The sequence below is a fragment of the Arvicanthis niloticus genome, chromosome 27, assembly GCF_011762505.2.
Source record: "Arvicanthis niloticus isolate mArvNil1 chromosome 27, mArvNil1.pat.X, whole genome shotgun sequence".
NCBI lineage: Eukaryota > Metazoa > Chordata > Mammalia > Rodentia > Muridae > Arvicanthis > Arvicanthis niloticus.
Genome location: NC_133435.1, coordinates 19,936,039 through 19,949,510, shown reverse-complemented (window position 1 = coordinate 19,949,510; position 13,472 = coordinate 19,936,039). Strand labels below are relative to the sequence as shown.

At 42.3% G+C, this 13,472-nt stretch overlaps 1 protein-coding gene across 1 annotated transcript in view; it reads left to right on the top strand.

Annotated features, from left to right (window-relative positions):
- The window catches only part of Ptpn13 (protein tyrosine phosphatase non-receptor type 13), a 167,167-nt gene that overhangs the window by 137,532 nt on the left and 16,163 nt on the right, over positions 1 to 13,472 (top strand). Inside the window, 5 exon segments of the mRNA XM_076926338.1 lie at positions 2,740 to 2,810; positions 4,906 to 4,967; positions 8,267 to 8,360; positions 8,951 to 9,088; positions 9,858 to 9,943. Of these exon segments, the coding sequence (XP_076782453.1) occupies positions 2,740 to 2,810; positions 4,906 to 4,967; positions 8,267 to 8,360; positions 8,951 to 9,088; positions 9,858 to 9,943 (451 nt within the window).

Below are 13,472 nucleotides of genomic sequence, written 5' to 3'. Positions count from 1 at the left end.
TTCCTGATAGAATCTAAGAAGCCATGCAGGGAAATGCTTCAGCATGATTCCAGTTAATAGGCAATTAGCACATATCAGAATGTCTTCGATTGCAAGTACCAGAAATATAGCTCAATTCTGTTTATCCAGGAAAGGGAGTTGACTGGTTTGTGTAAGTCATCAGGTTCCTTTTTGCTGTTTGCCATTATCTCTGGAGTATCAGTTTGCTCTATGTTGGCCAGGTGATTGTTCCCGCTGTGTATCTCACATGGCTCCATCTACAGCCATCTTCAAGCAGGAATCCTCACAGCCACCACTGATAAACACATCTACCCAGGCCTACAATATAGCCAGTCTCTGAACTGCAGCGGAAGACAGACGTAAATCAACCAGTTGGCTTTGGGTGGACACACCTCATTCCTAGAACTCAGGTGGAATCTGCCCTCTTGAAACTCACATCAGCTGGTGAGACACAGCCGAGCTACACCACAGCATCAAATGCTAACAGCAGCTTCCTTCACTTGTACAGGAAAACTGTTAGAAAACATGGGCATTGATTTTCTATGGCTCCTCTAACCAATTACTGTAAACAACACAAGATTATCATCTGTGCAGTTTCTGAGCTCAGAAATACAAACAGATCTCACTGGGATAGTCAGGGTGTCCATGGGATGATGCTCCTTCTGTAGGTTACGAGAAGAATCCAGAAGTGCCTTGCGTTCACCACTTTCCTTGGCTTCTTGCCCACTATGTTCAAAGACAGCACCTGCCACACTACTTCTATTGCTCAGTCTCTGTCTCTAACTTTGACTTTCCTGTCTCATCTTTGACCTGTTCCAGCAATGACAACAGAGCCCTAATAGTACAAACTAAGTTCCTATTTCTTGTGCACTGTAAAGTGACATCTTCACAGTTGTCTGGACTCCGGCATAATGATAAGAGTCCAGATATCTTTGGGAAACATGCCTCCATGTTCTTCCTTCAGCTCTCTCTCCCTGTTAACCTCTGGGTTTTTCCACCGGGCTTCTTTGTTCCCAGACATAATGACTCTGAGACTATTTATTTACTAATAAATGCTTAGTCCATAAGCTTCAGCTTATTCTCTAACTAGCTCATAACTCATGTATCCCCTTTATTCTAACCTGAGTTTAGCTTTATGGCTGGTGTCCTCTCTTGTCTTCTTACATCCATCTCCTCAGCATCCCTGTTTCCCTGCTGGATGTCCCACCTCCTGTTTCCTGCCTCTGCTCATTGGCCATAGACTTCTTTATTGACAAGTGATGTTTATAAGAGATGTTCTATTCTCTCCACTCTGACCATCTTTATGGTCCACAATAAATAATAGACACAATAATGGAAGTATGGATATTTGTAGTGACTATATATCTCAGGAACTATGAAGGATAGACTTGTCCTTAATTAATTGCAAGCTAGTGACTCTAGCTTGGAGCAGAAGATATACTTCAAGAAATAAAAAGACTTATTGCTAAGGCACAGCAAGCGCATGGTCTTGGTGTGGCTTCCACATGTGTCCAGAGGCCCCAGAGAAGGTGTGCTTAGGTCTAATGGAGACCACAGGAGAGGATTATTGTTAGAATGACCTCAGGAACCCCTCATTTCATAGCAGACTATGAAGAGAGCCTGGGTTGGTTGCCTTGGTTTGGTTAGTTGAAAGGATTCTTCATATCTCAGGATTGTTTCCTGCAAACATAACCTTGAGAAGTAACCCATGTTAAAGTTGAAAGGAGTTGGCATTCTCCAGCAGCCCAGCAACAAGATACAGTTGTGCTGAAGGAGTGTGGTGTAATGTTTCTGCCAACACAGTGTCCTTTTAGGTATCCTTGAATATGTACAAGATGGCTCGCTATCCCCTATCCCCAGTGTGCTCACTTTGTGGCTACTCTTGACCTTGGGTAGTATTGATTCTTAAAATAAACAGGTTTTTTCACCTCTGTTTTCACTCTGAAAGAAAAGCGTGTTTGTATCAAGGCCTTATATATAAAAACATATAAATTGTGCCTTCTGAGTTAGCTCACCTTTGAACTGTCTGCTGAATGACAGTGATGGAAGCTGTCAGTCATCACAGTCCTCGGTGGGAAGGGCTCTAGGCTGGTGTGCTGGCCTGATGTTCATTCTCAGAGTGGAGATAAGTTCAGTGGTTGGGACCTTCAGTCCAGCCTCCAGCTCTGTCATTAACAATAGTAATACTAACAACTCAGGGCTTGCTGAGTGTGGTTTACACGCCTATAATTCCTGTACTTGGAACCAAAAGCAAGAAGATCTGTGGTTCACATAACCACGCTACAGAACAGACCTAAGGCCAGTCTAGACTGAGTAGAAGAAAGTGGAGAAGGGAAAAGAAGAGGAAAAAAAAGCCATCCTTAATTTTCTTTCTTTTTTTTAACCTTTGTGAGGAGAGTTTGGGGTGCTGTGTGTCCGTCTCTCACATGGCTGTACATCACACTCACCCCTCACTGTGTTTCTTGTTCATTGTTGCATACATCAGGCCGTCCTGTGAGTTTCCAAGATTGTTAGATTGTCCTGATCCCTCCCTCCATCTCACTGTGGGGGAACTGGGGGCACAGACACACATAAAGAGGCTCATTAAATCCTGTCCATGCTTTGTGGGATGCCTGGACTCGGCCCCTGTGAAGTGGAGCTTCCGAAATGACTAGAACGTGGTCCAAAGGGTATTTAAACTATTTGAAACCTTTGTAATTGTTTTGTTTCTCCTTTGTAATTCCTTTGTCTATTATACAGAGATGGTTGCCCGGTGGTGCCTATTTCAACCAGATCTGCCATTTCTGTACCCAGGTTCACCAAAACCAACGGTATGAACATTTACTTTCACATGCTTTACAGAGAAGTACCTTTCTTCTTAGACAGCAAGTTAGATACTGTCATTAAGCTGTTTATCTTAACTTTCTGGGATATTTTACAGAATCTAAGTGAAAATAAGTGTTAACATCACTGAAACTCAATATATATTAGAAAAATAGGAAATCAGAGTAGACCATGAAATACGTAGTACAGTGGAGTTGAAGCCCCGTCCTCATGACCCCCCCCCCCCCCCACATGCTTATAGGAGCCTCTATTTCCTACCAGGAACAACCTTAACTTGTCTTGACCTAGTGAGGCCCTAATGAGGCCTGTATACCACTTAATAATTTATACAGATATTTACAGAGTGTCTCTTCTGTCCCAGGGACCCATCTGGGCATTGTGGGTTTACAAATACAGACACAATGTCTATGTCACATGGCAGCGTAATGACAGAAACAGAAGAGAATAGCAGCCATTGTCTTTACTGCTCATTGTACACAAAGTGTTCCTATTTAATCCTCATAGTAACTGGTAATTCTAAAGTTGCTGTCTTACCACTTATAGAGAGAGAAACTGGGGCACCAAGAAGTTTGATAGCTTTGTGAAAGCCCACAAAATTAATAAAGAACAAACCTAAAACTTAAACCCAGAAAATATGATCCCCACCTGTTTATATAATCAGGACCTACAAATGTAGCTTTTATTGCTAAGAGAGATGTCAGGCGCAGAGGAATGCGTGTGAACTAGAACTTGGTACTTTACACAGAGCCAGTCTTCCAGGTTTGCAGAGAGCAGCATCTGAGTACTAACAGTAGGCTGGAAATCTCGAGGTTTGTCTGTCAGAGCTAAAGCTTCTGAAAGCCAGAGGTCCATCCCCTCCTCTTCTGAAAGCCAGAGGTCCGTCCCCTGCTCTGGATCAGTTCACTTTAGAGCAGACTAGCTCCTGAAATACTGTGACAAACGTTTGCCGCCTGTTTGTCTTTTTAGGGCCCCACACCTCTTTCCACACCCGTGGAAAGCTCCTTGGGCTGTCTGTTCTCTAGCTTGTCTCCCATGGGACTAACTTCTTTGAGATCAAGAGGGTAAAGAGAATTATAGCGTAGGAGGGGAAATTGTAAATAACCTGCCTGTGGTTTCTTACAGTATGTGGGGAAGACTATTAGATACTGATAGGCCTTTAAAATTATTTTTCCTAGAGTTCTAAAATGCTTTCTATACTGCTTTCAAATAAAGTGAAAAGATTCTTAGGGTCTTTATAACAGCAACCATAAAGTTATAGAAATACATTCATAGGAATTCCACCACCTCCATCTTGGTATCAGAATTTTCTACAGGTCATTCTCAGCTCTAGAACTCATATGCTGCCAAGAGGTAAGGTCAGTGTTGATCAAGAAATGCACTAAAGTGCTTTCCCATGGACCCCGGGTGTGTCCACCCGGTGCTGCCTGTGCTAAAGCACACTGAAATGAACAGAGTCTGCTCACCCACACAGCGAGAGTGAGTGCAGCTCTGCACTTGTGACATTGTAAGCTGATCCTGTGCAGGTGGAATAGTTTCCATTCAGTGTCTCCTACTTGAGTCATTCAGTTCCAAACAGCTTGTTTTGTTTTCTGAGACTTGATACAGGGTCTCCTTCTGTAGCCCAGGCTGGCTTCAAATTCGTAGCAATCCTCCTGCCTCTGTCTCCCAAGTTCTGGAATTGCAGATGTAAGTAATATAGCTAGCTCCAAATGTTTTGAGTTGTTTGTTTTATAAGACAGGGTTCCTCTGTGTAGCCCTGTCTATCCTGAAACTCACTTTGTAGTGCAGGCTGGCCTTGAACTCAAAGAGCCACCTGCCAAGTGCTAGGATTAAAGGTGTGCACCACCTGGCTCCCAGTCAGCTTTCCTATGAACTGTTTTCTTTCTCTCAGGCATTTGGTTCCCCTACCCCTGGCGTGGTGGTGCACACCTAATTCCAACACTTGGGAGACGGCGGCAAGAGGGTGAGACACTCAGGCATCCTCATCTGTACAAACTGAGGCCAGCCTGGGCTATGTGAGACCCATCTCCGTGTGTCTCTGGTAATGTCAGCTGTCTCACCACCCTGTACTGTTCCTTTCAGGCCTTATCAGCATGGAGCCTTGCGGACAGCCTGCACTGACACCAAAGAACTCCTTCTCTAAGGCAAGAGCAAGAACTCTTTCATGTCCTATCTACTTTTAATAACCAATGCGCTTACAGTTTATACCAAATTGATTTCATAATTAAATGTTCTTGAGACACATATGCTACTAGTAGGAGTCTGTTGCAATGAACTAACAGGCTTTGCCAAGCTCACACTGCAGAGCCTTCAAGCCTGCACTGCCTGGCACATGGGCTCTTTCATGGCTAATGACTAGACTAACAAATGCCAGCATCTGGATGGTTCAGTTAGTGTACAGGGTTCCTTCACTTGTCTCTTGGAGTGTAGGAAGCAAAGTGTGTAATTAACAACACAGTCGCCCTTGTGGACTTGTGTTAGCACAAGTGGCCTGAGAAGGTTAAACCCATGAACCTGGCAAGGAGCAACAGCACTAGCCAAAGAAATGGATGCTCTTGTTTTGAACCAGTCAAGATGAGCACAGAGCCACCTGGAGTCACTTGGCAATGTTTTCAATGCTCTGTGAGTTCCACTCTCTGCTCTGTCTTCATGGGCACGTGTATACCCCTAAGTTTAGGTAATGGTAGTTTTTCTTCCTTCCACATCATGTGAGTTGTCGACAGGATCATGGCTGGGTTTTTATTCTGCTCAACATTTTATCCTTCACTTACTCCATGCAGTCCAGTCCAACCCTCACTGTTCGGGTGTCTGCTCGTGTCATTTAAAAGGCATGTGAGATGCTTTGTGTTTTAGTAATCTGAGAAAAACCATACCACCTCAACATGCTCGGGACATGAGCTGGGTTTTGTAGAAGAGGATTTGTATAGTAAATGGAAGCACCATTCTGTGCCTTTCTGATAGCACATGGTGCCATGGTCCATATTCTAGGTAGATGTCCTGAGACATTGCAACTGCAGCAGGAGCACTGTGAGGGCAGAAATGACTATGACACCAAGTGGTATCTGTGCACCCACCGTGTGTGCACTACTCTGTAACAGCAGTGTCAGTGCAGGGGCCCTGTGTGCACTGCTCTGTAACAAAACTTGCCTTCCTGCTGATCCAGGTCTTCAGCTTCACAAAGCTGCAGCAACTGAATTTTCATGTTATTCATACTAGATACTATTTGTTTTCTTTTTAAATATCAGTATGTTGAAAGAAGGAAGTGTAGAGTTTCTGTTGAACCAACTTCAAACCCTAGAATCTAGGACTTTTATTATTGTGGGTGCCAACATTTCTGTTGGAATTAAAATGTTCCAGGAAATCTCCTGGACAACATTCAGTCCTCGAGCATTGATGCCGAGAGCATGAATTTCTCATGAAAAGTGGGATTTTACAACCAGTGATGCTGTGGGTGTTACATCACCAGCTTTTGAAATGTAATTCTGTCATTTGTAACTTCTTAGTAAAAAAGAGTTAGGCCTTCAGAGCAAGCCACAATACATACTTATTGTGATTTAGTTTAGTCATTCAATTTTACAGTTTATCCAAATCTACCTTTTTTTTTCTTTTAATTTTAAAATTTTATTTATTTTTATTTTCTTTTATTGACCACAGATTTTTTTTCATATATTTATATTTTGATCATGGTTTCCCTCCCTCAGCTCTTCTGACAGTACCTCCACCTTCCCTCCTCTCAGAATCCAATCCTATCTGTCTCTCACTGGAAAACAAATAGGCATCTAAAGAATAATAATACAATAAAATAAAACAGAGATGAAACATAAACAAGCCAGAATATGACAAAACAAACAGAAAAGACAAAAAAAAAAAGCCTGAGATAATACACAAGTAGACACAGAGATGCACATGCTTGCATACACTGGTATCATTGAAAATTACAAAACTGGAAGCTATAATGTATATAAAAAGACCCTGCAAGATAAGATTTAAATTAAATAAAAAGAGCCCTATCGGGGCTGGAGAGATGGCTCAGCAGTTAAGAGCACTGACTGCTTTTCCAGAGGTCCTGAGTTCAATTCCCAGCAACCACATGGTGGCTCACACCATCTGTAATGGGATGCCCTCTTCTGGTGTGTCTGAAGATAGAGACAGTGTACCCACATATATGAAATAAATCTTTAAAAAAAAAAAAAAAAAAAAAAAAAAAAAAAGCCCTATCAAAGCCTTATGAGACAAAGACCCTCCAAAGATGCTGCTGAGTTCACTAGTATTGGCATCTACTGCTGGGCACAGGGCCCAGCCTTAAGAGTGGTTTGCATCCCCAGTGAGACTGCTGGAGTGAGCCAGTTTTTCACTTGTGAGCAGTTATCATGTGGACATAGAACTGGCGACAAGATACCCCAGGGACTTAGGAGAAAACCAAATACTGTTGTTCTGCTAAAGGAATGTAGCCATAAAGTGACTCCTAACAACATCTACAATTCTCATTGAACAATTCCTCCTCAGCCATCATCAGAGACATTTCCTCCTACAGTCTGAGAACAAACACAGCTAAACAAGACAGTGAGAAACTTTAGAACGTTTAGTCCTTAGTGGGATGTCTTCATGAGATCCCTCCCCTCGGGGCTCAGGGAATCCTGGGAATAGGAGGTGGAGAGATTGTAAGAGCCAGCAGGATGGATGGCATCAAGGAGACGAGGTGCTCTGAATGAGACAGGCAACATGTGCAGAGCCCACGTGGGTCAGCACCTGTCAGAGTCCCAGCACGAGAGGAGAAGTAGACATGTGCCACAGTCCTAACCCAGAAGCTGTGCACCCAGCTGTGCAGGTGCTCCAGCACTAAGCTCATGGCTCATGCTGTCCTCAGAGACTGTACTGAAAGTGTGTCACCATCTGCTGCCGCACTGGAATATTGCGGTCAGTTCAGTGCATATATAATAATCACATTGTTGTCAATTTATTGTTATGTCCATAAACTCACAAAAGAGCTAAACTGCACTGAAAAGTCTAGGAATGTTGGTCCACATATAATCCCAGCACTAAGGCAACAGGAATGTGAATCTGGGGCCTCTCTGTGCTGCATAGCAAGACCCTATCTCAAAAGAAAAAAGAAAAAAACAAAAATAATTTTATTCCTTTCTCTCAACTTCTAGGGTTAAACTTTCGTAAACTGTTCTTTGGAAGACAAATCTCAAAATAGATCTCAAGTAAGAGCTTTGTGTAGTCCAATTCTTTTAAGAACTAGCACAATTTCCAGATGTGTTTGATGGTAGGAACTCGTATCTACTATGCACTCTTCACCCCAACGGTGTTCCTTAGTCACATGGATGCAGGGTGCAAAGGTGGAACGGGAGCAGGTACAGGGAGGAACCACGCTCAATCTTCCAATCCCAGAAGTTAACAAAGCAGTAGTCTGATGGTTTGCTGTGGTCTTGCACTTCAGGTTAATGGGGAAGGAGTAAGTGAAGCTGTGTACCCTGGAGGAAAAGGCTTGTCTTCTCAGATGAAGGAATCAACTGACCTGACTGGAACCAAAGGTAGTTTTTGAATAAGCCATCCTATTACCATAAATGATCTAAAAGTATAAAAACAAACACGGGTCACTGATCCCCTCCTGTTACCCCACGTGCTAATATAATATAGCTTTAAAGGGGAAGACTGGGGAAATGAAGAGAATGTAAAACTAGTGTTATTGATTGCCTCATGCTCAAACATCCAGCATCCCTTCTCATCCCTAAGGCTTTATAGATTACCAAATGGTTAGAAATTTTACATTGAGGATATTTTATATGACCTTATATCCTTAATAACATCTTTATTTCTTTCATGAATAGAAAATTTGACATTAATTTTATAAAATAGGCATCAAATTGTTAATATTTCATGGAAAGGTATATCTCCAATACTGACTGTCATTTATTGCTTCTAAGCTGCAGTTGTTCTAAGTTGTGGCTGGTTGCCACAGCAGCCATCACTTCTAGACTAAAAGCACTAGGAGACTGTGTCTACCCTTCAGAGAAGACATTGAAAACTTCAAAATACCTGGCTTCAAAGTACCTCGGGTGTTCAGACTGACACTTGTCCCTTTCTCACCTCAGTACTTTTAAAATAAATTCCTGTTTTTAAGAACCTCACTCCCGGGATGATGACATCTATGATGATCCTCAAGAAGCTGAAGTTATCCAGTCCTTGCTGGATGTTGTGGATGAGGAAGCACAGAACCTCTTAAACCAGAGGCATGCAAACAGAAGAGCCTGTCCTCCAGGTGGGGGAACCAGAAGAGTGAGCCGGCTTACCCGGAGCTCAAGTTCAGGGATGGGGAGGAACCAGACGAGTGAGCCAGCTTACCCGGAGCTCAAGTTCAGGGGTGGGGAAAGTTGTTGAGTAAAACTGAAATATATTAGCAACGTCTTCACTCATCAATTTCTGGGCAGTGTTTTCAGAAACGAAACATGGTAACATTTATTGTGTAACATTTATTGTCTGTTCTATGTGTTTGTGGGTGAGTTGACTCATTAATGAGATTTAACAATGTATCATTAGAGGTGGTGGCTGTAGCTGAGGGTAGAGAGGCTCAGTGCTTCATGCATGACACTCTAGGCTCAGTGCCTAGCACCATATGAACCAGGCTTCCTGATACACGCCTGTAATCCCAGCACTTGAGATATAGAGCCAGGAAGCTCACTATCATCTTCAGCTACATAGCAAGTTCAAGGCCAGCCTAGATTACATGAGTCTAAAAGCAAACCAACAAGTATCATAAGGTGTCATAGCTTTTATAAATACATCATCATAAACACCCTCCCCTTCAGTGACAATAAGCCACTGTTAAAGGTGCTTCATAGACGAGCTTTACAAGTACTTTACCCTGTGTATCCTGTTGTCACTCACTCTTGGCTGGCCCAGTTACAGTGCTCACACTGCTACCTTGCAGTGGTCTGTTTACTTTTATGAGTAAACGCAGTTATATAAAAACACTGCTGCAGCCCCAGAACATGTCTTAGCTTCTCTTGGCCTGAACATTTCTCCCCCAGATCCACTGAGGACAAATGGGGAGGCACCCAAAGGAGGAGAAGATACCAACCGTGATGGGTCTCGGTTACCTGAGGACATCCCTGAGGTGAGGATGGTACCTGTGTGAACAGCCATGGTGCTGCACTTTGCTAGAATTCTGTTTTAGCCCCAAAGGGGAAATAAATGGCTGTGTGGCTTGTTCTACCATCAGATTACATTTGTGGGGGGAAGGAAGGTAGTTTTATTTTATTACAGTGCAGTGTCATCTGCACCCAACAGAACTCTGAGTCATTTCTCAATGGATAGAAAGAACAAGGAAAGAGGGGAAGGAGAGGATGTCAGAACTGCTGACGTAGACAGAGTTTCAACCACCGGCATATGTACTTAGACACCACCTCAAACACACAAAGTCATGTTCATTATGGACTTACAAATATGTAGTCTGGATGGATGTTGATAAGCTTGTGTGTGTCTTCTGAGTATAAATGCATAAAAATTATATGAACATTGACTATCTCAAAATATACCATTGTCTTGAGGGTTTATTTAAGATATTCTTTTATACTATCATGTTGAGGACCACTCTCTGCCCCACGCTTTGGGGCTCCTATGTTGCTGTCCACACCGCCCCACCTTTTAGGGCTAAGTGCTCTGGTCAAGAGATAGAGTGGGGATGGAGGAGCAATAGAGTGGGGATGGAGGAGCAAGAGACTCGAAGAATGGAGACAAGACAGGGTGTGTGGTCAAGTCTCCTTTACTGTCTCCCACAGACTATATTCACACCTCCTACTGACACACCACACCACTACAAGAAAATCCTGGGTATTTATAAGCACACACAGGAGAACACAGGTGAAAACATTTTACCACGTGCACCATGCAGCTGGGGTCACTAAACAGCAAAACAAGCTATGTGGGATAAACAAGATATTTATCAGAGTGTGCTTCAGCTGTTGTAGGCTATTGAAAAACAAGTCTCTCATCAGGGTATATGGGTCCAGATGGCTGCTTTCTAGCCACTTTCTGCTTAAAGTCTGCTCCCAACACTATCATAAAATTAGTAGTTATACCACTGGCTCTTTGAGGGATTTCATGACTCTTGTAAGTCATAACAATGTAATTGTATTTTCACTACAATATTTTGAAACTGACATTTGAATCTGACATTTAATAGGAGTATTCTAAAAGTCTCTTTTAGCTATGAATAAAAATGCCTGCCATTTTAAAAACTGCCATCTAAAATTTACTTTCTCTAAAAAGGAGAAAAAGCATATAATGTAGAGTATTCACCGTAATGGCCTATAATAACAGACATTTATGTCAGAAAACTTATATTAATTTTTAGGATATATTTTTCATTATAAAAATCACTTTAAATGTAACTATTTATTAATTTAAAATTCCTTTTTAATATTCTGTCCACACTTATCTTTTCCTCTTATGTGAAAAAAATGTCCTGACCATGGCAAATCACAGGGGTTTATTTGGGCTCATGGTTCCAGAGTTGCCCATCAGTCGTGGAGGAGAATCATGACAGCAGGCGTTACTATGGCAACTGGAGCAGGAGGCTTGAGGGCTCCCATCTTAGACCTCAAGCAGAAAGAGCAAACTAGAAATGACAGAGTCTGTAAACTCCAAAAGCCACCTCCAGTGACAGACTCCCTCCAACAAGGCTACACCTCCTAAGTCTCCCCAAGCAGTGCCAACTAGTGGCCTAGTATCTAAATGCCCCAGCTTGTAGGGGACATCTCATTCAAACTACCATGGATAGCTATTAATAAAACTTACCCTTTCATCATGCACATGAAAGCCACCATTCTGTTCAAGAGTGGTCAGGCCCAAGGTCAGCAGAGCCCATGGCTCAGTGGTGTGGCAAGGGCTCATGTGTCAGGTTTTAACTCACATCTTCCACATTGGTAGAAATTTCTTTTTCATTTAACAACTGTTTATGCCCTCTTTCCATATGAATACATACAAATTTGCCTAATTTAATATTCTGTCGTATGGATATATCATAATAGATTAAATCAGCCATCTACTTGGAAATTTTACTTTGTTTTTGTTATTAACAATGCAACAAAGATTCCTGTGTCTGGACTATAAAAAGTGGCTCATCATGTGTAGCCACACTTCAGGTCCCACCATTTTCCTTACATCCTACCCTAGCCCACCAAGCATTTCACACAAGCAGGCACTTGAGTTGTAGACTGTGTCTTCAGATTGCTATAACATTTCTTACACTGAGTGGCTTACACAGCAGAATTATAGTCTCAATAGTTCTGAAGGCCCTGCTGAGACAGTCGGGTTCCCACTCAGTTTCTCATTGGCGTGCAAGTGACCAGCATTCTTAGCTGTGGCCTTCCCTCTGTATCAGCTCCCACCTGGTATCTGTGCCTCTTCTTTAAGCCTCCAGTTTTACTGATCCAGGAGGCCCACATCTCCGCTCTTACCACACCCGAGATCTATCTTATCATACCTCTTATCTTTCTTACCTATAATTACCATGTTAAGGCACCATCTGCAAATGCAGCCAAAGTGGGGGCGAGGACTTTAACTTCTACAAAATTTTAGGACAACATATTTCTTTATATATACGTGTGTGTGTGTGTGTGTGTGTGTGTGTGTGTGTGTGTATTTGACCAGTTGTAAAATTATATTCACAAAATAAATACAAGTTCTAGGCTAGGCATAAACTCATTTTAAAAATGGACAAGGCCTATATTAGATAAACTGAAACTATACAAAGGACATGAAAAAGTACAAAAAAAATATATATATATATATTAGCGAACCGCCGGTGGCTCGGCCCTTAAGGCTCCCGCCCGCAGAGGGCGCACCATCTCTTGGTGCTCCCGTTTCCCACGTCTTGTGGGGAAAAAAAAAAAAAAAAAGAGTTTTGCCGGGCAGTGGTGTCACACGTCTTTAATCCCAGCACTTGGGAGGCAGAGGCAGGTGGATTTCTGAGTTCGAGGCCAGCCTGGTCTACAGAGTGAGTTCCAGGACAGCCAGGACTACACAGAGAAACCCTGTCTCAAAAAAACCAAAAACAAAACAAAACAAAACAAAAATTTCTTGTTCTTTGATAGTAAACTCTAAAATTAAAATTCTCTTCAGAGTTATCCATAAATTAAGTATGGCTTTATAAAGTAATTTAATTTTTAATGGGAAACAAGGTAGCCAGTAAAAATTATTATAAAATTCAGGTAGAAAATTAGCATGAAAAATTATCTGGGACAAATATAAAAATTCAGATTCATGGCAGGAGAACATTTCTACTAATTATCACAAAAATGTTACAGTTCATTTTCCCAAAGTACAAATGAATCCTACAAGTCTGTGCTCTGCAGAGACGTGACCCTCAGGACTAGGGAGACTAAGAAGCCTGTGGAAGGGAGAGGAAAGACTAAAGGAGCCAGAGAGGACAAGGACACCACAAGAAAACAGACAGAACCAACTAACCTGGGCCCACAGAAATATTCTGTGTTTTCATCTTCATCCCAGGTGTGAGGATGGGGCTGCTTCAGACTTTCCACAGCAGCTGACTGCTTTCCCTGTGCTCTAGCAGAGCTGCGGTTTTGCCAGCTGCAAACAGTTTCTGCAGTTGTATGATATTTGGAATTCTAGGAGCTTTTCAG